At 51.0% G+C, this 24,290-nt stretch overlaps 1 protein-coding gene across 1 annotated transcript in view; it reads right to left on the minus strand.

The window, feature by feature from the left end:
- Window positions 1–1,082: 1,082 nt before the first annotated feature.
- The window catches only part of LOC119977131 (dynein heavy chain 10, axonemal-like), a 552,876-nt gene continuing 529,668 nt past the window's right edge, over window positions 1,083–24,290 (minus strand). Inside the window, 5 exon segments of the mRNA XM_038817763.1 lie at window positions 1,083–1,280; window positions 2,105–2,285; window positions 9,005–9,172; window positions 17,253–17,464; window positions 21,359–21,490. Coding sequence (XP_038673691.1) covers window positions 1,120–1,280; window positions 2,105–2,285; window positions 9,005–9,172; window positions 17,253–17,464; window positions 21,359–21,490 — 854 coding nt within the window. The 3' untranslated portion in view covers window positions 1,083–1,119.

A 24,290-nucleotide genomic window follows, 5' to 3' on the forward strand; every position in this document is an offset into this window, starting at 1 on the left:
GTGCTGTGGGCCATCAGCAGCAGCAGAATTGGATTGTCTGTGTGGAGTCTGCACGTTCTCCTCGTGTGTGCGTGGGTTTCCTCCGGATGTTCCGGTTTCCTCCTACAGTCCAAAAATGTGCAAGTTAGGTGGATTGGCCATGATAAATTACCTTGAGTGTCCAAAACGTTAGGTGGGGTTACTGGGTGGAGGTGTGGTTTAAGTTGGGTGCTCTTTCCAAAGGCCGGTGCTGATTTGATGGGTCGAATGGCCTCCTTCTGCACTGTAATGTCAGAGGTAAGGTGAGAGTGACTGCCCTCGACATCAAGGCAGCATTTGTCCAAGTATAGCATCTAGGAGCCCGAGCTAAACGGGAGTCAATGGGAATCCGGGGGAAACTCTCCGCTGGTTGGAGTCATACCGGCACAAAGGAAGATGGTTGTGGATGGACTTATCCACTTTAATATGCATTGTGTGTAAAATAGTTCTGTGATAAACTTGTAAATAGGTTGGTAACATATAACGCCTCTCAGAGTCTTCTACAAGCAGTGTGAGAACCCACCATCTTGTGTTTTCTGAAAGTCGGAAGATACAATTTTTGAAGAGACTCTCAGATCCCTACAGTATCCGGGTAGTTAGAACTTGGCCAACATGATATTTAACAGGCTGTCTGGGTACAGATAACATCTGTGAATTAATGCTTCCCTTGGGGCTGACATGCTTCACTTTCTCAGACTCAGTGTGTGTGAAATGTCTGCCATGAGGGAGTCTTCCCAATCCAGGATAGTCCCCATTGAGTTAGACAGTGCAGAAGGAGGCCATTCGGCCCATCTGAAAGAGCACTCTTCCTAGACTCACTCCCGATTTCCTTAATCCCACCTAACCTGCACATCTGTGGGCTGTGGGATGAAACCGGAGCATCCGGAGGAAACCCACGCAGGAACGGGGAGAAAGTACAATTTCCACACAGTCACCCGAGGCCGGAATCGAACCCGGGACTCTGGAGCTGTGAGGCAGCAGTGCTAACCACTGTGCTACCGTGCCGCCCCCAGTTGTGATGACTGTGTGTCTGTGACTATACCTATGAACATTCTCTTGCTTGTGTATGGGTGCTGATCAGATCCTGTTCCACATGTTCAGTCAGCTGTTACGTACCTGGAGTTTAAGCCGATGAGCTTCGATAGGGATCACCTTGAGAACAGGAAGTTCTGTCACCAGCTCCTTCGGTTTGCTTCTAATCAGGCAACTTTCTTCAATATCCCAGGTTGCACCTTCCATATATAAACCAGTAATAAAACAGCCTGCAAAAGCAGCATTGAAAAGAATTAACAAACCCTGGAAACTCTAGGCAACTTCACTGCAGGAGTGTAGATAATAACTGTGGATCATCCTCATTCTAAACCTGTTAATGTCCACTGGTTTCATGAACTCAACAATAAAATTAAGAATATGGTAAAGAAATTTGCAGATGATATTAAAATCTGTGCCAAATAGTGAATGAGACAGTAAATGATATTAAACCTCGATATTCATACCGTCTGGCATTGGTTGCTGTGAATCACATCATTCAGTACAAGCGAAGGAGACAATGCAATGATTAAAGGATTGGTTAAACTCTAACTGGAACAGTTTTGCTCCCCTTACCTTGTGGGTCATACAATGGGTTTGGGAACGCTTCAAAGGAGAACTGGGAGAATGATTCCTGGATGAAAGAAGTTCAGCTATTTGGCTCAGTTTGAAAAGCTGGGTCTGTTTACAGATAAAACTTGGTCCATGAACTTTGTCCCCGTGACAAACTCTCCCTGATGTTGAGGGAACCGTTTACCACCCAGAAAAACAGGCAACAGTTTAGCCCACAGTTCACATTCAAAATTGAACTAAGAATTCAGGAACATGTCATTTTATAAATATATGTTTGACCTTTCTCATCGGGATTGGCTACGATGCCACATTGTCACCAGACCTGTGAATTCTCATAAATAAATCATCAAATTAGCTCATTGTAAATGATCAAAGTCCCAACCATTGTGTGAAATGTTTAATAATCTGCAGGCACTCTCTTCAATACAAACACATCATTCCCTTTTCTTAAACTAAACCTCAGATAACAAAGTAATTTCCTCACCCTGGCCCGGTCGCTCCATCACATCGTCAGCAGTCTGGTATTTGGTCACTTGTGTATAAAGTGTGGATCGATCGAGGGGCCAGCCATTCTTACGGCAGGTTGCCTGAACTAGAGCAGTCAGGTAGGATTCTGGGATGTGCAATCCAGATAGCCACATCACACTGGGTTCGCCTTCTTCAACCTGTCAATTCAGATCGTAACAAAATCAGGCCAGAAAAATGATAAGTAACCAATACCTACAGTAACCAGTACCTACAGTAACCACTACCTACATTAATCACTACCTACATTAACCACTACCTACAGTAACCACTACCTACATTAATCACTACCTACATTAACAACTACCTACAGTCACCAGTACCTACAATCACCAATAACCACAGTCACCACTACCTACATTAACCACTACCTACAGTAACCAGTACCTACAGTAACCACTACCTACAGTAATCACTACCTACAGTCACCACTACCTACAGTAACCACTACCTACAGTAACCACTACCTACAGTCACCAGTACCCACAGTCACCACTACCTACAGTAACCAGTACCTACAGTCACCAGTACCTACAGTAACCACTACCTACAGTAACCAGTACCTACAGTCACCAGTACCTACAGTCACTAGTACCTACAGTCACCAATAACCCAGTAACCAGTACCTACAGTAACCAGTACCTACAGTAACCAGTACCTACAGTCACCAATAACCACAGTAACCAGTTCCTACAGTAACCAGTACCTACAGTAACCAGTACCTACAGTCACCAATAACCACAGTAACCAGTACCTACAGTCACCAGGACGTACAGTCACAAGGGTAACCAGTACCTACATTAACCAGTTTCTACAGTAACCAGTTCCTACAGTAACCAGTACCTACAGTCACCAATAACCACAGTAACCAGTACCTACAGTCACCAATAACCACAGTAACCAGTACCTACAGTCACCAGTACCTACAGTCACCAGTTCCTACAGTCACCAGTACCTACAGTAACCAGTGCCTACAGTCACCAATAACCACAGTAACCAGTACCTACAGTCACAAGGGTAACCAGTACCTACATTAACCAGTTTCTACAGTAACCAGTTCCTACAGTAACCAGTGCCTACAGTCACCAGTACCTACAGTCACCGTTAACCACAGTAACTAGTACCTACAGTCACCAGGACGTACAGTCACAAGGGTAACCAGTACCTACATTAACCAGTTTCTACAGTAACCAGTTCCTACAGTAACCAGTACCTAGAGTAACCAGTACCTACAGGCACCAATAACCACAGTAACCAGTACCTACAGTCACCAGGACGTACAGTCACAAGGGTAACCAGTACCTACATTAACCAGTTTCTACAGTAACCAGTTCCTACAGTCACCAGTACCTACAGTCACCAATAACCACAGTAACCAGTACCTACAGTCACCAGTACCTACAGTAACCAGTACCTACAGTCACCAGTTTCTACAGTAACCAGTTCCTACAGTAACCAGTACCTACAGTCACCAATAACCACAGTAACCAGTTCCTACAGTAACCAGTACCTACAGTAACCAGTACCTACATTAACCAGTTTCTACAGTAACCAGTTCCTACAGTAACCAGTTCCTACATTCACCAATAACCACAGTAACCAGTACCTACAGTCACCAGTACCTACAGTCACTAGTACCTACAGTCACCAATAACCCAGTAACCAGTACCTACAGTCACCAGTACCTACAGTAACCAGTACCTACAGTCACCAATAACCACAGTAACCAGTTCCTACAGTAACCAGTACCTACAGTCACCAGTACCCACAGTCACCATTAACCACAGTAATTAGTACCTACAGTCACCAGTACCTACAGTCACCAGTACCTACAGTCACCAGTACCTACAGTCACCAATAACCACAGTAACCAGTACCTACAGTCACCAGTACCTACAGTCACCAGTACCTACAGTCACCAATAACCACAGTAACCAGTTCCTACAGTAACCAGTACCTACAGTCACCAGTACCTACAGTCACCATTAACCACAGTAATTAGTACCTACAGTCACCAGGACGTACAGTCACAAGGGTAACCAGTACCTACAGTCACCAGGACGTACAGTCACAAGGGTAACCAGTACCTACATTAACCAGTTTCTACAGTAACCAGTTCCTACAGTAACCAGTACCTACAGTAACCAGTACCTACAGGCACCAATAACCACAGTAACCAGTACCTACAGTCACCAGGACGTACAGTCACAAGGGTAACCAGTACCTACATTAACCAGTTTCTACAGTAACCAGTTCCTACAGTAACCAGTTCCTACAGTCACCAATAACCACAGTAACCAGTACCTACAGTCACCAGTACCTACAGTCACCAATAACCACAGTAACCAGTACCTACAGTCACCAGTACCTACAGTCACCAGTACCTACAGTAACCAGTACCTACAGTCACCAGTTCCTACAGTAACCAGTACCTACAGTCACCAATAACCACAGTAACCAGTACCTACAGTCACCAGTACCTACAGTCACCAATGACCACAGTAACCAGTTCCTACAGTAACCAGTACCTACATTAACCACTACCTACAGTAACCAGTACCTACATTAACCACTACCTACAGTCACCAGTACCTACAGTCACTAGTACCTACAGTCACCAATAACCCAGTAACCAGTACCTACAGTCACCAGTACCTACAGTAACCAGTACCTACAGTCACCAATAACCACAGTAACCAGTTCCTACAGTAACCAGTACCTACAGTCACCAGTACCCACAGTCACCATTAACCACAGTAATTAGTACCTACAGTCACCAGTACCTACAGTCACCAGTACCTACAGTCACCAGTACCTACAGTCACCAGTACCTACAGTCACCAATAACCACAGTAACCAGTACCTACAGTCACCAGTACCTACAGTCACCAGTACCTACAGTCACCAATAACCACAGTAACCAGTTCCTACAGTAACCAGTACCTACAGTCACCAGTACCTACAGTCACCATTAACCACAGTAATTAGTACCTACAGTCACCAGGACGTACAGTCACAAGGGTAACCAGTACCTACAGTCACCAGGACGTACAGTCACAAGGGTAACCAGTACCTACATTAACCAGTTTCTACAGTAACCAGTTCCTACAGTAACCAGTACCTACAGTAACCAGTACCTACAGGCACCAATAACCACAGTAACCAGTACCTACAGTCACCAGGACGTACAGTCACAAGGGTAACCAGTACCTACATTAACCAGTTTCTACAGTAACCAGTTCCTACAGTAACCAGTTCCTACAGTCACCAATAACCACAGTAACCAGTACCTACAGTCACCAGTACCTACAGTCACCAATAACCACAGTAACCAGTACCTACAGTCACCAGTACCTACAGTCACCAGTACCTACAGTAACCAGTACCTACAGTCACCAGTTCCTACAGTAACCAGTACCTACAGTCACCAATAACCACAGTAACCAGTACCTACAGTCACCAGTACCTACAGTCACCAATGACCACAGTAACCAGTTCCTACAGTAACCAGTACCTACATTAACCACTACCTACAGTAACCAGTACCTACATTAACCACTACCTACAGTAACCAGTACCTACATTAACCACTACCTACAGTAACCAGTACCTACAGTCACCAGTACCTAGTCGCCAGTACCTACAGTAACCAGGGTAACCAGTACCTTCATTAACCAGTTCCTACAGTAACTAGTACCTAGAGTAACCAGTACCTACAATCACCAGTACCTCCAGTCACCAGTACCTAAGGTCACCAGGGTAACCAGTACCTTCATTAACCAGTACCTAGTCACCAGTACCTAAGGTCACCAGGGTAATCAGTACCTACATTAACCAGGCCCTACAGTCACCAGTACCTAGTCACCAGGGTAACCAGTACCTCGTCACCAGTACCTAGAGTAACCAGTACCTACCGTAACCAGTTCCTACATTAATCAATTCCTACAATAACCAGTACCTACATTAACCAGTTCCTATAGTAACCAGTTCCTACATTAATCAATTCCTACAATAACCAGTACCTACATTAACCAGTTCCTATAGTAACCAGTACCTACATTAAGTGGTTTCCTCCCACAGTCCAAAGATGTGCAGGTTAGGTGGATTGGCCGTGATAAATTGTCCTTACTGACCAAACAAAAAGGGTTGGGTGGGGTTACTGGGTTACGGGGATCGAGTGGGGGGTGTGGGCTTAAGTACGGTGCTCTTTCCCAGACTTGATGGGCTGAATGGCCTCCTTCGGCACTGTAAATTCTATGACTCTCTGATAGCTTGGGCTTATCTGAAACATCAGGCGGGATTCAGCATCCAGCGGCGGCGATATCCGGTAACTCTCCCTTCTCCAGCGCTTCATTAAACGCCCCCAACAGATGTGGTGCCAGGTCCGCCGCAAATTCCGCATAAAATTCTGCCGGGTACCCATCCAGCCCAGGGGCCTTCCCCGACTTCATATCCCTGATACTATCCAGCACCTCCCTCAGCCCCAGGGGCTCCTCCAATGCCTGCCTCTTTGCTTCCTCCACCTGGGGAAATTCCAGCTCGTCCAGAAACCGCCCCATGTCCCCCCTTCTCTCCTCCTGGGACTGCCTCATAAAGTCCCTGGTAATACTCTCTAAATGCCTCATTTATCTTCCCTGGCTCTGACACCACATCCCCAGTCCCAGTCCGGATCTTCAATATTTCCCTGGACACAGCCTGCCTCCACAGCTGGAGCGCCAGCATGCGGCTCGCCTTCTCCCCATACTCGTATTACACCCCTCTTGCCCTACCCAGTTGCCCTACCGCCCTCCCCAATGTCAGCCTGTCAAACTGCCCCTGTAACTATTTCCTCCTCGCCAATCCCTCCACGGTAGGCACCCTCGAATATTCCCTCCACTACCTCGCTCACTAGACGGTCATGTTCCGCCCTCCTTTCCTTATTCGCATGAACCGTAAATGAGATAATTTCTCCCCGGGCCACTGCCTTCAGTGCTTCCCAAAAAATGCCCAGCCACACCTCCCCATTCTGATTGAACTCCACATAATCCCTAAATGCCAACCGCACCTTATCACAAAAACCTCCATCCGCCAACAACCCCAAGTCAAACCTCCACCCCGGCCTCTGCTCTCGTCCCGTACTGAACCGAATATCCAGCCAGTGGGGTGCATGGTCCGAGATAACTAACCCCACATACTCTGCCCCCTCCACCCCAACCAAAATCCCCCCACTCACTACAACGTAATCAATCCTCGAATATACCTTATAGACGTGTGAAAAGAAGGAATACTCCCTTCCCCCTGGGTTCTGAAAGCGCCATGAATCCACCATACCCATCCTCTCCATAACCCCCCCACCCCTCCCCACCAGCTCCCTCCCCATTCGTACCCTACCCATCGACCTGGGGCTCGATCTATCCACCCTCGGCTCCAGGACACAGTTAGAATCTCCTCCAATAATCAACTGGTACGTGGACAAATCCGGGATTGCTGCCAGCAACCCCCTCATAAAACCCACATCATCCCAATTTGGTGCAGACACATTTACCAACACTATCGGTGCCCCTTCCAATACCCCACTCACAATCACATATCTCCCACCCGGATCCCTCACCTCCTTCGCACTCACTAATCCCATTTTTTTTGTTCATTAAAATCGCCATTTCCCTCGATTTCAAATCAAACCCCGAGTGAAAAACCTGCCCGACCCACCCCTTCCTTAACCTAACCTGGCCCTTCACACAGAGGTGTGTCTCCTGTGGAAAGACCACCCCCGCTTTCAAGCTCCTGAGGTGCGTGAACACCCGCGACCTTTTAACCGGCCCATTCAGTCCCCGGACGTTCGACGTTACCAACCTTACCGTAGGCTAGCGCCTCCAATCCCCTCGACCGTCCGTCATCTTCCCCACTTAACTCCCTCCCCTTTAATTCCAATCTGTACCCAGCCCATCCCAGGTGACCCCGTTCTTCGCCCATGACCATGTCATCTCTCACCCCCTGCCGCGTCGCAGAAACCCCCCCCCCCCTGCTTTTCCCCTTCCACTTCCCCCCCCCCCTGACTTCCCCTTTCCCCCCTCCCCCTGGCCACCCCTCTTGGCCTCTCCCCCACCACCTCACTTCCGTTCACCAGCATAACCTGCTAATGCGGCTGTCCCTGCCCAAGGCACATCCTAATGACCTCCCCCACCCTCTCCCCCCCCCCCCCCCCCTCCCTCTCCCCCTCCATTACTCTCTCTTCTCTTCCATTGTCGCCTCTTGTATATTAATATCCAACACTGCCGGCTTTACCTTCTGTCCCAAGTTCTGGAATACCTTTCCCTCATTCCAACACTCTTGAAATCCCAATTCTTTGGCCAGGATTATGGTCAGTGCAAATACTGCTTTTGATACCAAATGTTTTCCAACAATGTGTTCAACACTTTGGGATTTTATTTTTGAATATATATACACAACTTGTACTTGTTGTTGGCGCAGACAGGAAAAGGCGGACCCCTGGCCCTCCTGTAAGAAGGGTGGATGTGCATTCTCTGCTCTGAGCCTGTTACGGGTAACGCCTGAACCCCACCCCTGGGGCAAGTTTCAGAAATCACATACGAAGGTGGAGAGCCAGTGAGAAGTGGCTTTGGGCTCGGATAATTTTCCTAATCTTCATAACAAAGGATTTGATTGGGAAAACCAGCTCCTAGTTTCACTGGAAATATCTCGGCTGTACGTTTGCTGCAAAATAACTAATTTAAACAAATGTTCATTTGCTTCTGTCACTGGAAACATTCTAATTAGTTGAATATTGTAAAGAACTTCATTGCCATGTTAATGTAAGCCTACTTGTGACGATAATAAAGATTATAAAAGAAATGTCCTTGGAGATTATTTTGACACTAACCCATGCCATGTACTGGTCAAACCTCCTCTTGAAATGGATCATCCAGTTGCCGAGTGATTTCAGAGTGTCAGGAGCTAGTCTTCTCCAGATAGCAGGAATATGGCCATTAAAGAGAGCTCGTGCCACCTCATCCAGCTCACTGCTCATTCCCACTTCACCAGCCAAAGCCTGCAATATTCCAGCAATTCAACATCAATCCAAGGCTCAAACATATTAAAATCTCATCTCATGATCAGCGGATGTCAGGTTGATTGTAATAAACCAAAATCTTGCTTTACTGATTGGCTCTTTCATATCATGGTTCTTGGCTGCAGTTATTGCTGGAGCCAGGTTAAGGTAAATTGGCAGGGACTTCCGGAGACGGCGGGCGGGAGGCGGCCGCAAAACGCAGGGCTCCCGATCGGGAATGGCATTTTCAGGGATTTAAGCCCGGTCCCAGGGTCCACGGAGCCATCACAGGCAGGGTGAAGGCACGGAGGAGGCAGGGTGAAGGCAGGGTGAAGGCACGGTGAAGGCAGGGTGAAGGCAGGGTGAAGGCACGGAGGAGGCAGGGTGAAGGCACGGAGGAGGCAGGGTGAAGGCACGGAGGAGGCAGGGTGAAGGCAGGGTGAAGGCAGGGTGAAGGCACGGAGGAGGCAGGGTGAAGGCAGGGTGAAGGCAGGGTGAAGGCACGGAGGAGGCAGGGTGAAGGCAGGGTGAAGGCACGGAGGAGGCAGGGTGAAGGCAGGGTGAAGGCACGGAGGAGGCAGGGTGAAGGCACGGAGGAGGCAGGGTGAAGGCAGGGTGAAGGCAGGGTGAAGGCACGGAGGAGGCAGGGTGAAGGCACGGAGGAGGCAGGGTGAAGGCACGGTGAAGGCACGGAGGAGGCAGGGTGAAGGCACGGAGGAGGCAGAGTGAAGGTAGGGTGAAGGCACGGAGGAGGCAGGGTGAAGGCACGGAGGAGGCAGGGTGAAGGCACGGAGGAGGCAGGGTGAAGGAACGGAGGAGGCAGGGTGAAGGCAGGGTGAAGGCAGGGTGAAGGCACGGAGGAGGCAGGGTGAAGGCACGGAGGAGGCAGGGTGAAGGCAGGGTGAAGGCAGGGTGAAGGCACGGAGGAGGCAGGGTGAAGGCACGGAGGAGGCAGGGTGAAGGCACGGAGGAGGCACGGAGGAGGCACGGAGGAGGCAGGGTGAAGGCAGGGTGAAGGCACGGAGGAGGCAGGGTGAAGGCAGGGTGAAGGCACGGAGGAGGCACGGAGGAGGCAGGGTGAAGGCAGGGTGAAGGCACGGAGGAGGCAGGGTGAAGGCAGGGTGAAGGCACGGAGGAGGCAGGGTGAAGGCACGGAGGAGGCAGGGTGAAGGCACGGAGGAGGCAGGGTGAAGGCACGGTGAAGGCACGGAGGAGGCAGGGTGAAGGCACGGAGGAGGCAGAGTGAAGGTAGGGTGAAGGCACGGAGGAGGCAGGGTGAAGGCACGGAGGAGGCAGGGTGAAGGCACGGAGGAGGCAGGGTGAAAGCACGGAGGAGGCAGGGTGAAGGCAGGGTGAAGGCAGGGTGAAGGCACGGAGGAGGCAGGGTGAAGGCACGGAGGAGGCAGGGTGAAGGCAGGGTGAAGGCAGGGTGAAGGCACGGAGGAGGCAGGGTGAAGGCACGGAGGAGGCAGGGTGAAGGCACGGAGGAGGCACGGAGGAGGCAGGGTGAAGGCAGGGTGAAGGCACGGAGGAGGCAGGGTGAAGGCAGGGTGAAGGCACGGAGGAGGCACGGAGGAGGCACGGAGGAGGCAGGGTGAAGGCAGGGTGAAGGCACGGAGGAGGCAGGGTGAAGGCACGGAGGAGGCAGGGTGAAGGCAGGGTGAAGGCAGGGTGAAGGCACGGAGGAGGCAGGGTGAAGGCAGGGTGAAGGCACGGTGAAGGCAGGGTGAAGGCAGGGTGAAGGCACGGAGGAGGCAGGGTGAAGGCAGGGTGAAGGCACGGAGGAGGCAGGGTGAAGGCACGGAGGAGGCAGGGTGAAGGCACAGAGGAGGCAGGGTGAAGGCACGGTGAAGGCACGGAGGAGGCAGGGTGAAGGCACGGAGGAGGCAGGGTGAAGGCACGGAGGAGGCAGGGTGAAGGCACGGAGGAGGCAGGGTGAAGGCACGGAGGAGGCAGGGTGAAGGCACGGAGGAGGCAGGGTGAAGGCACGGAGGAGGCAGGGTGAAGGCACGGAGGAGGCAGGGTGAAGGCAGGGTGAAGGCAGGGTGAAGGCAGGGTGAAGGCACGGAGGAGGCAGGGTGAAGGCAGGGTGAAGGCACGGAGGAGGCAGGGTGAAGGCACGGAGGAGGCACGGAGGAGGCAGGGTGAAGGCAGGGTGAAGGCACGGAGGAGGCAGGGTGAAGGCAGGGTGAAGGCACGGAGGAGGCAGGGTGAAGGCAGGGTGAAGGCACGGAGGAGGCAGGGTGAAGGCACGGAGGAGGCAGGGTGAAGGCAGGGTGAAGGCACAGAGGAGGCACGGAGGAGGCAGGGTGAAGGCAGGGTGAAGGCACGGAGGAGGCAGGGTGAAGGCACGAAGGAGGCAGGGTGAAGGCACGGAGGAGGCAGGGTGAAGGCAGGGTGAAGGCACGGAGGAGGCAGGGTGAAGGCACGGAGGAGGCAGGGTGAAGGCACGGAGGAGGCAGGGTGAAGGCACGGAGGAGGCAGGGTGAAGGCAGGGTGAAGGCACAGAGGAGGCAGGGTGAAGGCAGGGTGAAGGCACGGAGGAGGCAGGGTGAAGGCACGGAGGAGGCAGGGTGAAGGCACGGAGGAGGCAGGGTGAAGGCACGGAGGAGGCAGGGTGAAGGCACGGAGGAGGCACGGAGGAGGCAGGGTGAAGGCAGGGTGAAGGCACGGAGGAGGCAGGGTGAAGGCACGGAGGAGGCAGGGTGAAGGCACGGAGGAGGCAGGGTGAAGGCAGGTTGAAGGCACGGTGAAGGCACGGAGGAGGCAGGGTGAAGGCACGGAGGAGGCAGGGTGAAGGCAGGGTGAAGGCACGGAGGAGGCAGGGTGAAGGCAGGGTGAAGGCACGGAGGAGGCAGGGTGAAGGCACGGAGGAGGCAGGGTGAAGGCAGGGTGAAGGCAGGGTGAAGGCAGGGTGAAGGCACGGAGGAGGCACGGAGGAGGCAGGGTGAAGGCACGGAGGAGGCAGGGTGAAGGCAGGGTGAAGGCACGGAGGAGGCAGGGTGAAGGCAGGGTGAAGGCACGGAGGAGGCAGGGTGAAGGCACGGAGGAGGCAGGGTGAAGGCACGGAGGAGGCAGGGTGAAGGCACGGTGAAGGCACGGAGGAGGCAGGGTGAAGGCAGGGTGAAGGCACAGAGGAGGCAGGGTGAAGGCACGGAGGAGGCAGGGTGAAGGCAGGGTGAAGGCAGGGTGAAGGCACGGAGGAGGCACGGTGAAGGCATGGTGAAGGCACGGAGGAGGCACGGAGGAGGCACGGAGGAGGCAGGGTGAAGGCACGGTGAAGGCACGGAGGAGGCAGGGTGAAGGCACGGAGGAGGCAGGGTGAAGGCACGGAGGAGGCACAGTAGAAGACGATGTCACGGGTTGGTAAGAAAACGGCCGTTAAAAGAACAGCTGAGGGCCTTTTGGGGAGAGGAGAGGTCACCACGGGGTCACTGGGGGAAAAGGAGGCTGGAGCCCCAGGGGAGGCCTCATTGCTTACGGCTGAAGAAATAACTACGGTAATGGCTGCAGAATTCGAACGGCAGTTTACAAAACACCTGGAGGCGATGAGGAAGGAGATGAGGGAGGTTTTGAATGTGCTGGTGGAGGAGGCGATTTCCCCGGTGATGACGGCGGTGGCGAGCGCAGTGGCGGAGGTGCGGGAGCAAGGGGAGGCGCTGAAGGAAGTGGAGGAGACGGTGGCGCAGCACGGTGATCAACTTACCTCGATGGGGAAGGAGATGCGGAAGGTGATGGAGGTGAACAAGGATCTGCGAGGGAAATTGGAAGACCTGGAAAACAGGTCCAGGCGACAGAATTTGAGGATTGTGGGGCTGCCCGAAGGAGTGGAAGGGCCGAGGCCGACAGAGTATTTTGCTGCTATACTGGGGAAACTATTGGGGGAGGGGGAGGATCCCTCCCGATGCGAGCTGGATCGGGCTCATCGGTCGGGGAGGCCTGTACCAAAGGAGAGTGAGCCGCCGAGGGTAGTGACTCTGTGCTTCCGTAGGTACAGTGGAAAGGAGAAGGTCCTGTGCTGGGCCAAGCAGAAGCAGGTGGTGCAGTGGGCTATAGCTGGTATACGTGTATACCAGGACTTTACGGTGGAGCTGGTGAGGAGGCGGGCTGCCTTCAGCCGGGTGAAGAGGGCACTGTACATTAGCAAGGTGCAGTGCGGCATTGTATATCCAGCGAAGCTGAGGGTGACTTACAAGCTCAAGGACATATTTTGGAACGGCGGAGTCAGCGGGGGAGTTTGCGAAGGCAGAAGGACTGTGGCAGAACTGAGAAATTGAGAAATGGCCATGTGCCGATGTAACATTCACTGCGTTTGGGCAGCACGGTAGCATGGTGGTTAGCATAAATGCTTCACAGCTCCAGGGTCCCAGGTTCGGTTCCCCGCTGGGTCACTGTCTGTGTGGAGTCTGCACGTCCTCCCCGTGTGTGCGTGGGTTTCCTCCGGGTGCTCCGGTTTCCTCCCACAGTCCAAAGATGTGCGGGGTTAGGTGGATTGGCCATGCTAAATTGCCCGTAGTGTCCTAAAAAGTAAGGTTAGAGGGGGGGTTGTTGGGTTACAGGTACAGGGTGGATACGTGGGTTTGAGTAGGGTGATCATTGCTCGGCACAACATCGAGGGCCGAAGGGCCTGTTCTGTGCTGTACTGTTCTATGTCTATGTCTATGTAACCTCATGACTGTATTTTCTTCTTTTTTGTCTTTTCTTTTTTGTTTCACTGCGTGTGGGTGTATGGGCTAAAGGTGCCAATGTTGTATATATTTGGACAAGAGAAGTGATGGGACTTGGACTAGAATTGAGGGCTCTTTGGGGTGTAGGTAGATATGCGGGGTGTGTGTGCTAAAAGGGGATTACTGGGCTTTCCTTGGGTCGGGAAAGGGACCCGTGCGGGGGCCTCTCGGCTGGCCGGTTTAAACCGGTCAGTGAATGGGAGCAAGGTGGGGGGAGGTGCTGCGGCCATCGGAGCCTGGCAGAACAGGGTCCGAGGGGTCTAGCCGGGGTGGAAAGTTGGGGGGAAGGAACCGAGGTTGGGGGAAGGAGTTTTACAAGAGGCAGTGGGCGAGAGGAGTTGGAGGGGAGGGGAGGGGGGGGGGGGGGGGTTTACAACTCCTGGGTATCACATACGGTACTCTTTCAGAGGTTGGACGGCGTTGAGTGTGGGGGGGGGGAGGAGGAAGGGGGATGGGAAGAGGAGGGATGGGGGGGAGGGGGAATGGGGGGGAGGGGGGATGGATTAGGGGGGAGGAGGGGGGATGGGGGGAGGAGGGGGGATGGGGGGAGGAGGGGGGATGGGGAGGAGGGGGGGTGGGGGGAGGAGGGGGGATGGGGGGAGGAGGGGGGATGGGGGAGAGAGGGGGGATGGGGGAGGGGGGAGGGAGGAGGGGGGATGGGGAGGAGGGGTGTGGGGAATGGGGGGAGGAGGGGGGAGGAGGGGGATGGGGAGGAGGGGGGGAGGAGGGGGGAGGAGGGGGGGAGGAGGGGGGTGAGGGGAGGGGGGATGGGGGAGGAGGGGGGGAGGAGGGGGGAGGAGGGGGATGGGGAGGAGGGGGGTGGGGAATGGGGGGATGGGGGAGGAGGGGGATGGGGAGGAGGGGGGTGGGGGATGGGGGGGATGGGGGGAGGAGCGGGGTGGGGGAGGGGGGGAGGAGGGGGGATGGGGGGAGGAGGGGGGGGGGAGGAGGGGAGTGGACTCTATGGTGACCATGGGCGGTCCCGGACTCCTTTTTCTTTTTCTCTTTTGTTTTTTGTTCCCACCGTGGGAGGGTCTGTTTTATTGGATGCAGATATTGACGGGTGGGCTGTTGTTTGGGGTGGTGGGAGGATGGGATCGTTGTTATTGTTGAGGGGATTGATTTTGTATTTGTTACCATTTACTGTTTGGGGGGGGGGGGGTGAATTTTGGAGGAAAATGTGAAAATGGAGAATAAAAACATTTTTTTAAAAAGGTAAAGTGGCCACAGTCCCAGATGACCATCGGCTGCTTTCCCCTTTCAGGGGGGCAGCTGGCTGGTGGTGATTTAACCGGAGGGTCACCACACCTCAGGCGAGGGGCAAGGTTAAGAAAGCAGGACCTTCATGAATAGCCACCGCTGCTGGAATATCATCACCTGCCGTCACTAGCACTGTAACACAGCAGTTAGCACTGTTGCTCCACAGCGCCAGGGACCCAGGTTCGATTCCCGGCTTGAGTTACTGTGTGCGCGGAGTCTGCACGTTCTCCCTGTCTGTACGTGGGTTTCCTCCCAGTATTCCGGTTTCCTCCCACAAGACGTGCTGTAATGTGAACTGGACATTCTGAATTCTCCCTCTGTGACCCGAATAGGCGCTGGAATGTGGTGACTAGGGGCTTTTCACAGTAACATCATTGCAGTGTTAATGTAAACCAACTTGTGACAATAAAGATTATTATTATTTTGGGAGTCGGTGCAGAAATGACGGGCTGAATGGCTGCCTGTGCTGCAAATGTAGCCAATTTAACAGACTACATTTTTCCTTTAAAAGTAGCTTGATGTTAGTTTTCTAGATATTTGTCCTCTTGTAATAAAGGAACACACAGACACAGACACACACACACACAGACACACACAGACACAGACACACACAGACACACACACAGACACACACACACAGACACACACACACAGACACACACACACACAGACACGCACACACAGACACACACACACAGACACACACACAGACACACACAGACACACACAGACACACACACAGACACACACACACAGACACACACACAGACACACACAGACACACACACACAGACACACACACACAGACACACACAGACACACACACAGACACAGACACGACACACACACACACAGACACACACACAGACACACACACAGACACACACAGACACAGACACGACACACAGACAGACACAGACACAGACACACACACACACAGACACACACACAGACACACACAGACACACAGACACAGACACGACACACAGACACACACACAGACACACACAGAAACAGACACAGACACACACACAGACACACACACACAAACACACACACACACATACACAACACAGCGTTAGAAATAAACACATAACATGAACACCCCATCCCTCGAAACATGCCGGGCAAATTGGAACAGACAGAATTTACAGAATGGTGTAAAGTAAAATTCTAAATACTTCACACATGGTTGAAAAGCAGTGTTTTAAATGCTCCTCAAAGTATAAACAGTTCTCCTCCCCCCACTTCTGATTGTCTACAAAATAATCTTAGCCATTTAATCAGGCCAAACTCTCCCTGCGTTTAGTGGAGGCACGATCCCACTCATTTCAAATGGATCAACTCCTCTGTTAAAGTATTTGGAAGAGAATTTGAAATTAAATATGCTGATCATTTAGTAACAGGATCATCCACCTTGTGTGAACTGGACAAAAATGATAATGGATTATGGAGACGAGCTGGAAAAAGGGCCTAACTGGGTAGTGTGTTACAGACAGCAGGCAGATTCCGGATGGATTAAGTGAATTCCCTTGAGTTGTCTGTTTCTCAATGATTTGGAGATGCCAGCGTTGGACTGGGGTAAGCACAGGAAGAAGTGTTTCTCAATGATTTGGAGATGCCAGCGTTGGACTGGGGTAAGCACAGGAAGAATTGTTTCTCAATGATTTGGAGATGCCAGCGTTGGACTGGGGTAAGCACAGGAAGAAGTGTTTCTCAATGATTTGGAGATGCCAGCGTTGGACTGGGGTAAGCACAGGAAGAATTGTTTCTCAATGATTTGGAGATGCCAGCGTTGGACTGGGGTAAGCACAGGAAGAATTGTTTCTCAATGATTTGGAGATGCCAGCGTTGGACTGGGGTAAGCACAGGAAGAAGTGTTTCTCAATGATTTGGAGATGCCAGCGTTGGACTGGGGTAAGTGTTTCTCAATGAGCAGAGAAAGTGTTTGGCGTTAAACCTCCTGTCCACTGCCGATCCCATAGTTGGAGTAAAATATTCGATCAAAGCTACAAACCTTCCACTGCTCGTCATTGGCCAACCCTAGATTTTAATAGATGGGTTCTCCGGGAACTGGGAGCAGCAGGACCTACCCTCTGTAATTCCATCAGTGATCGGGACATGCGGTCAATCAGCAGGTTGAAACGTTCCAGCTCTTGCAGCAGTACCACTGTTGTTGGTGTAATTTGCAATGCAAATTTTTTATAGATAGTGTCGAGATCAAACAGGATTGGAAGCTTGCTTTCAATGTCTTTAGCCACGTGGCCGATGTACTCATCACGGCCCATCCCAGTACCGGACTCCCCTAGCACAAAAACATTGGATTATTTCACACAATTCAGAGGGTCATTAAATATGAACAAAAGCAAAATACTGCGAATGCTGGAAACACCCCGTGCGCCTGCTATCATCTGTGGATGACCCCTTACCAATCACTATGTCCCTGTCAGCCAGGCCTGTTTATGGTAGTTTAATACATCCTTCCTACACCAGGGAGCTGTTTGATTGAATGATTTCACAGACTCCTGACCCACTGGTTAAACCCACAACAGGAAATTACATTTATAAAGTACAGTCAAGGTGGTAAAATGGCCCAAAGGTACTTCACAGGAATACAAACAAAATCTGACAGCGAGCTACATACGGGGATTTGAGGACAGGTGACTGAGCGTTCAGTCTGTGTTTAATAATAACAATTATTTACATCTTTAATGTAAAAAACATCACAAATGGAAAGAGTTAGAGGAACTGGATGGACACAGAGAGACATGAGGAGGAACTATTAAAAATATCATGGAAACAGGGATAGGTTTGAAGTGATCTTTAGTGTTTCTGAGTAAGGAAGGGTAAATCTATAATTAGATTCATGCTAGACAAAGGTGTTTGCATCTGGGGGTTTTGGTGTCAGTTAAAATTGTCCTATTGTGCTTAGAGTGGGTTACGGGATGAAAAGGAAACAAGTCGGGAGAAGTAAAAGTCATTGCTTAGCAACCAGGGGTACTTTTAGTGTAGGAAGGCTTTTCTGATTGTGTTTTTAACTGAATTCATTAGCAATTGGTTTTAGAAAGCTAGAAAGGGCACATCTTTCTCAGCTTTGCTAGAAGAAAAGCCATACTATAGAGCAATGGTTAAGAAAACGAGCGCAAGAAACCTAAAGAACAGCTAGTTAAGAAAACTAGAGAAATTAAGAAATGCTTCCAAGAAGTTTGAAGTTAAAGGCAAAATGAGGAACTGCCTTTGGTAACAGGATGTTGTTTATGGAAGTTAAAGTCAGACCTGGAAAGAGAAGAACTGATGAGGGAAGCTACCGCCACATACCTACGCAATTGTTAGGGTTTGGGATCTTTATTTCCAGTGATTCTGCTCGGGACTGATTACCTGAGTTTGTGGAAAAGCATTTAAGACAAAGGAAACATGAAAGGAGGCCATTCAGCCCATGAAGTCTGCACAGACCCTCTGAAAGTGCACTCTATCCAAGCCACCACACAGTCTGCCGTAACCCTACCTAACCCGTAGATCTGTCAACACAAAAGGGCAATTTAGAATAGCTAATCTGACGCTGGCTTTTTTGGTAAAGTGGAGTGGAAGCTTTGTTTGAAATGACAGTTGAGCAAACTTGGAGTGGATTTTGAATACAAACAGCTGATACAAAGTATTGTTTCGAAGAAGATTGTCAAGATTTTTGGGAAACGCTCATGTGACAATTGTCAGAGAACAAAGTGACAGAAATCCACGGAAGATCGGCTGAGTGCCATCAACCATTTGGGGTGTTATTTTTCAAATTTGTACACACTTACAGTCAAACAGCACAGAAAAGACCGTTCGGCCCATCGCGTCGGTACTGGTCAAAAACAGCCACCTAACCATTCTAACCCCATTTTCCAGCACTTGGCCTATGGCCGTGTCTGTCTTGTCAGTGCAAGAGCCCATCTAAATGCTTCTTCAATGGTGTGAGGGTCTCTGCCTCCAGCCCCCTTTCAGGCAGCGAGTTCCAGACTCCCACCACCCTCTGGGGGAAAAGGTTTTTCCTCACATCCCCCCTGACCCTCCTGCCCCTTACCTTAAATCTCTGCCCCCTGGTCATTGATCCCTCCACCAAGGGGAAAGGTTTCTTCCTGTCTACTCTATCTCTGCCCCTTATAATTTTATACATCTCAATCCTGTCCCCCCTCAGTCTCCTCTGCTCCAAGGAAAATCCCAGTCTATCCAACCTCTCTTCATAACCCGGCAACATTCAGGTAAATCGCCTCTGCACCCTTTCCAGTGCTCCCACATCCCTTCTATAATGTGGATTCCTGAACTGTGCACAATACTCTAGCTGTGGCCTTACCAATGTGTTATACGGTTCTAGCATAACCTCCCTGCTCTTAAACTCTATGCCTCAGTTAATAAAGCCAGTATACCATCTGCCTCTTAACCACTGTATCCACCTGCTCTGCTACCTTAAGGGACCGGTATACATGCACAGCAAGGTCCCTTTGATCCTCGGTGCTTCCCAGGGTCCGGCCATTTATTATGTATACCCTTGCCCTGTTTGTCTCTCCCATGTGCATTTGTTAAGGGAGTAAAGGAGAACTGTATTATAATCAAACATCTCCTGCACGACTCTCTGTCAGCAGGGTCCCCCACTGCTACTTCATCCACTTAGCCGGCAGCGCACACACTCCTGGGTCCCCCACTGCTACTTCATCCACTTGGCCGGCAGCGCACACACACCCCTGGGCCCCCCACTGCTACTTCATCCACTTGGCCGGCAGCGCACATACACCCCTGGGTCCCCCACTGCTACTTCATCCACTTGGCCGGCAGCGCACACACCCCTGGGTCCCCCACTGCTACTTCATCCACTTGGCCGGCAGCGTGCACACACCCCTGGGTCCCCCACTGCTACTTCATCCACTTGGCCGGCAGCGCACACACCCCTGGGTCCCCCACTGCTACTTCATCCACTTGGCCGGCAGCGTGCACACACCCCTGGGTCCCCCACTGCTACTTCATCCACTTGGCCAGCTTCACTTCCTCAGATTGAATCTAGAATTGCGTTTCCTCTCGATGGGCTAGTTGTGTACCAGTTTAGTAAATTCTGTGCCCTCCACACTGACATTCCACTGATATTCGGGTAGCTGAAATCTCCAATGATTATTGTTGTTTGGTTTTTGCACTCACAAACTGCCCACATATTTACTCTTCTAATTCCCATCCACTATTTGGGAGTCTATGGTATATATAAGGTTGGGTTTTCGTCTGTGTGGGGGGAGGGAATCTGTGCTGTGCTCTCTGGGTTATGTGAATAACTCTGTGTTAAAGTGAGACAGACTCCAGGTTCCTCCTTTACTCAGTGAGTGAGCAGCGAATTAACCAGAGTCACTGGAATATTTAGCAATCAAATACTTTGAGTAAGGGCAGTAGTTGCTCCATTGTCTAAACACTATCATTAATACCAAATGAGTTTAAAGTTTGCCAAAGATGTTGCAATCGACCTTAACTATATAAAGCCTTGGCATGAAATCACATTTTTAACAACTTTTAACAAATTGACTGTCAAAAACAGTAATTACTGCAGTGTTTGTTTATTAACCTGCCCAAATCATACTGCGGTTAGTAATACAGCAATTGAAATGAATCTAAAGTTACCTTAGTTACTTAATGTATATATATTTTTAGTAAAAATTTAGCGGTTAGGTGGATAGGCCAAGACAAATTGCCCTTAGTGTCCAAAAAGGTTAGGAGGGGTTATTGGGTTACGGGGATAGGGTGGAAGTGAGGGCTTAAGTGGGTCGGTGCAGACTCGATGGGCCGAATGGCCTCCTTCTGCACTGTATGTTCTATGTAGTACCCAATTATTTTTCCAATTAAGGGCCAATTTAGCGTGGCCAATCCACCTACCTGGCATATCTTTTTGGGTTGGGGGGTGAGTCCCACACAGACACAGGGAGAATGTGCAATCTCCACATGGACAGTAGACCAGAGCTGGGATCGAACCCAGATCCTCAGCGCTGTAGGCAGCAGTGCTAACCACTGTGCCACTGTGCCGCCCCCAGCTACTTAATATATTTTACATATTCAACCATATGTGGTGATAAGTTCAAATTAATATTGTGTTAGGAGCAGTTCAGACCAGTCAGTAATATATTAAAAACAAGTGAATTTGCAAGCTTTACACCCAGAACCAGGCGAATTGAATGTAACAGAAAGGTACCTGTCTGTGGTTGCAGGTCGATCAGGTGGCCCCACATGCTTCGAGCTGCTTGTGTATAGTAACCAATCTCAGCGTTGGGATGGAGACCAAACACCTCGGGAGTGTTGGCAAGTGGAAGAGATTCAATCTCGTCTGAGAATAACAGTATTACAAAATTATATTGTTAAATATTTTTTCCAAAAGGCAATAAAATATCTATTGTAAAAAAAGGGGGTCAGTTCAGCTCAGTGGGCCAGACAGCTGGTTTGTGATGCGGATCAACACCAACAAGCGCGGGTTCAATCCCCGTACCGGCTCAGGTTATTCATGAAGGCTCTGCCTTGCTCCCGAGATGTGGAGACCCTCCGGTTAAATCACCACCAGTCAGCTCTCCGCCTCAAAGGGGAAAGCAGCCCATGGTCATCTCAGACTGTGGTAACATTTACATTTTATTTAACTCTTGAATATTGGTTTGTTTACTCCACCAATTAATGTTCCCTTACTGTCATAATATACACCAGTATATCATGGTGCCGACACACACTGATGGACACACACAGGGACCAATCAACATGTACAAACACCGCAGCCAATCACCAGTTAGAATACACACACTATAAAGGCAGAGGGCACCACGGTTCCCGCTCATTCTGGGTGCTGCCTCTCAGTGTAACAAGAACTCACCCAGACCAGCACAGACTCTCACCACGTGCTGAGAGAATCAACTGGTTCGGACAAGGCTTAGGTCTCTAGTTTAAGTTAGCATCAGTTAGACCCACAGTCATCGTGTGCTAGTTAGTTAGAAGTTAGTTAATAAAATCGAGTTGAACCTTCCTCAGTGTTGGAAGTGTCTGTTCATCTCTCAAGTCTACACTAGCCAACACGACATGATACCAGGAGTTGAGGGATGCTCGCACTTCTGAGACCTACCTTTCAGTGATCTGCCTTCCACCAGTCTCCAGCCATCCTACAGAATGGACTCCGTTCGCCCTCCGCCGCCTCTCCGCTTTGCAGGGAATCTCGAACTGGAAACTTTCCAAACAGCGTTTCCAGCTGTACCTCGAGGCCAGGGACCTGGAAGCTGCTCGGACGCACGGAAGATTGCTCTCTTCCTCTCTACAGCCGGAGACCACGCTCTGCACATCTTCAACTCGCTCACCCTCGCTGAGGGGAGGACAAATTGAAGTTTAAGACTGTCATTCTAAAGATCGACAGCCACTGCGCGGTTGAGGTCAACGAGAGCTTCGAGAGATACATGTTTCAGCAGCGAATTCAGGGTAAGGACGAGCCTTTCTAGTCCTTTATTACCCACCTCCGCGTCCTTGCGCAGTCCTGCAACTACGGGTCCACCTCTGACTCCATGCTCCGTGACCAGATTGTTTTTGGTGTTCAATCTGAGCCCCTGCGCCAGCAGCTACTAAAAGTAAAGCAGCTCACTCTCTCTACGGCCATTGAGACCTGTGTGCTTCATGAACATGCCTCCACGCGCTCCTCCTGTATCCAGGCTGCTGAAACGGCCGGCAAGCCGCTTACCAGGCAGAACGGGTCCAAATGATTAAATCTTTTCAGGCTCTGGATCTGAATGATGCCGGCCGTTTCGCGTGATTTTCGCGGAGTCCCGCGCTGACACGCAGCGAACAGGGTGACGTCACGGACCGCTTTGCGTAGGTGCGTGCCTCGCTGGATCGCCCCGCACATGCGCGGTGGCGTGATGAACGTCCCGATGCTCGGGGGTGCGGCAACTGCGGCTTCACCCACTTAGAGCGGCAATGTCCCGCGAAGTCCCAACGCTGCCTGCAGTGTGGAAAACGCGGCCACTACGCTACTTTCTGCAGGTCCTCCCTGCCGGCTGTTTTTAGGAGGTCCACCCAGCCCCACAGAGACGTCAGGGCTATCCAGCCTGCCATCAATGAACCCACTCCAGACCTTGCTTCCAACTGTGCCTGCGATAACCCACAGGTCCCATTCCAAGTTGGCACCGTCACCACGAACAGGCCGTCCCCCAAGCGTGGCACCAAACCCGTCCATATTCACAGCATCGAAAGATCTGAATCAGAATATCAAGCGGGAGCACTACCCGATTCCAAAACGTGAGGAGCTCACGTCTGAGATGGCCCACGCCAAACTCTTCTCAAAACTGGATGCCTGGAAGGGTTTCTGGCAGATCCAACTAGATGAGTCAAGCAGGAAGCTGTGTACATTCAACACACCCTTTGGAAGGTTCTGCTACAACTGGATGCCATTCGGCATCATCTCTGCGTCCAAAGTTTTCCATCGAATAATAGAGCAGATGTTGGAGGGGATCGATGGCGTCCGGGTATATGTCGACGACATTAGTATCTGGTCAACCACCCCGCAGGAACACATTGCCCGCCTTAAGCGTGTTTTCAGGCGCATTCATGAACACGGCCTCCGCCTCAATAGGGCTAAATGCTCCTTCGGCCAGTCGAACATTAAGTTTCTGGGGGATCACATCTCCCACCAGGGGGTGTGTCTACAACAGAGGAGACCCGGTAGAGGCCTAAATAAATGTAGGCAAAAGAAAACAGAGCACCCCACAGCATTTGCTGGACGCTTGTGGATTCATTTCACAGCAGTTTTTGGTGAATTAGCCCCCGCCCATTTGTCCCCAGATAACATGGCAAAATGGACTTGAATCCTAGTCTCCCATGCAACAGAGGCAGGACAGAGAGCTTGCGCGAATTATGACCCCTCAGATGAGGCCCACAATGAGAAATGGATTTTGAAAAGGTTGTCCCGCCCTAGGGAGCAATCCGTTCACAGCAAAGCCACATTTCACAAACCCGAGGAAGAGCAGGCAGATGCAGACATGCATACAGTTAAAGCGCACCAGAACCCCGCATGGGTAAAGGAGGGCAGGAACAGCCCATCCAAGCCCAAATCGCAGGAGTGTTACAACTGTGGACAGTTGGGACACTTTGCACGAGAGTGC

Source organism: Scyliorhinus canicula, chromosome 1 (assembly GCF_902713615.1).
Source record: "Scyliorhinus canicula chromosome 1, sScyCan1.1, whole genome shotgun sequence".
Taxonomy (NCBI): Eukaryota; Metazoa; Chordata; class Chondrichthyes; order Carcharhiniformes; family Scyliorhinidae; genus Scyliorhinus; species Scyliorhinus canicula.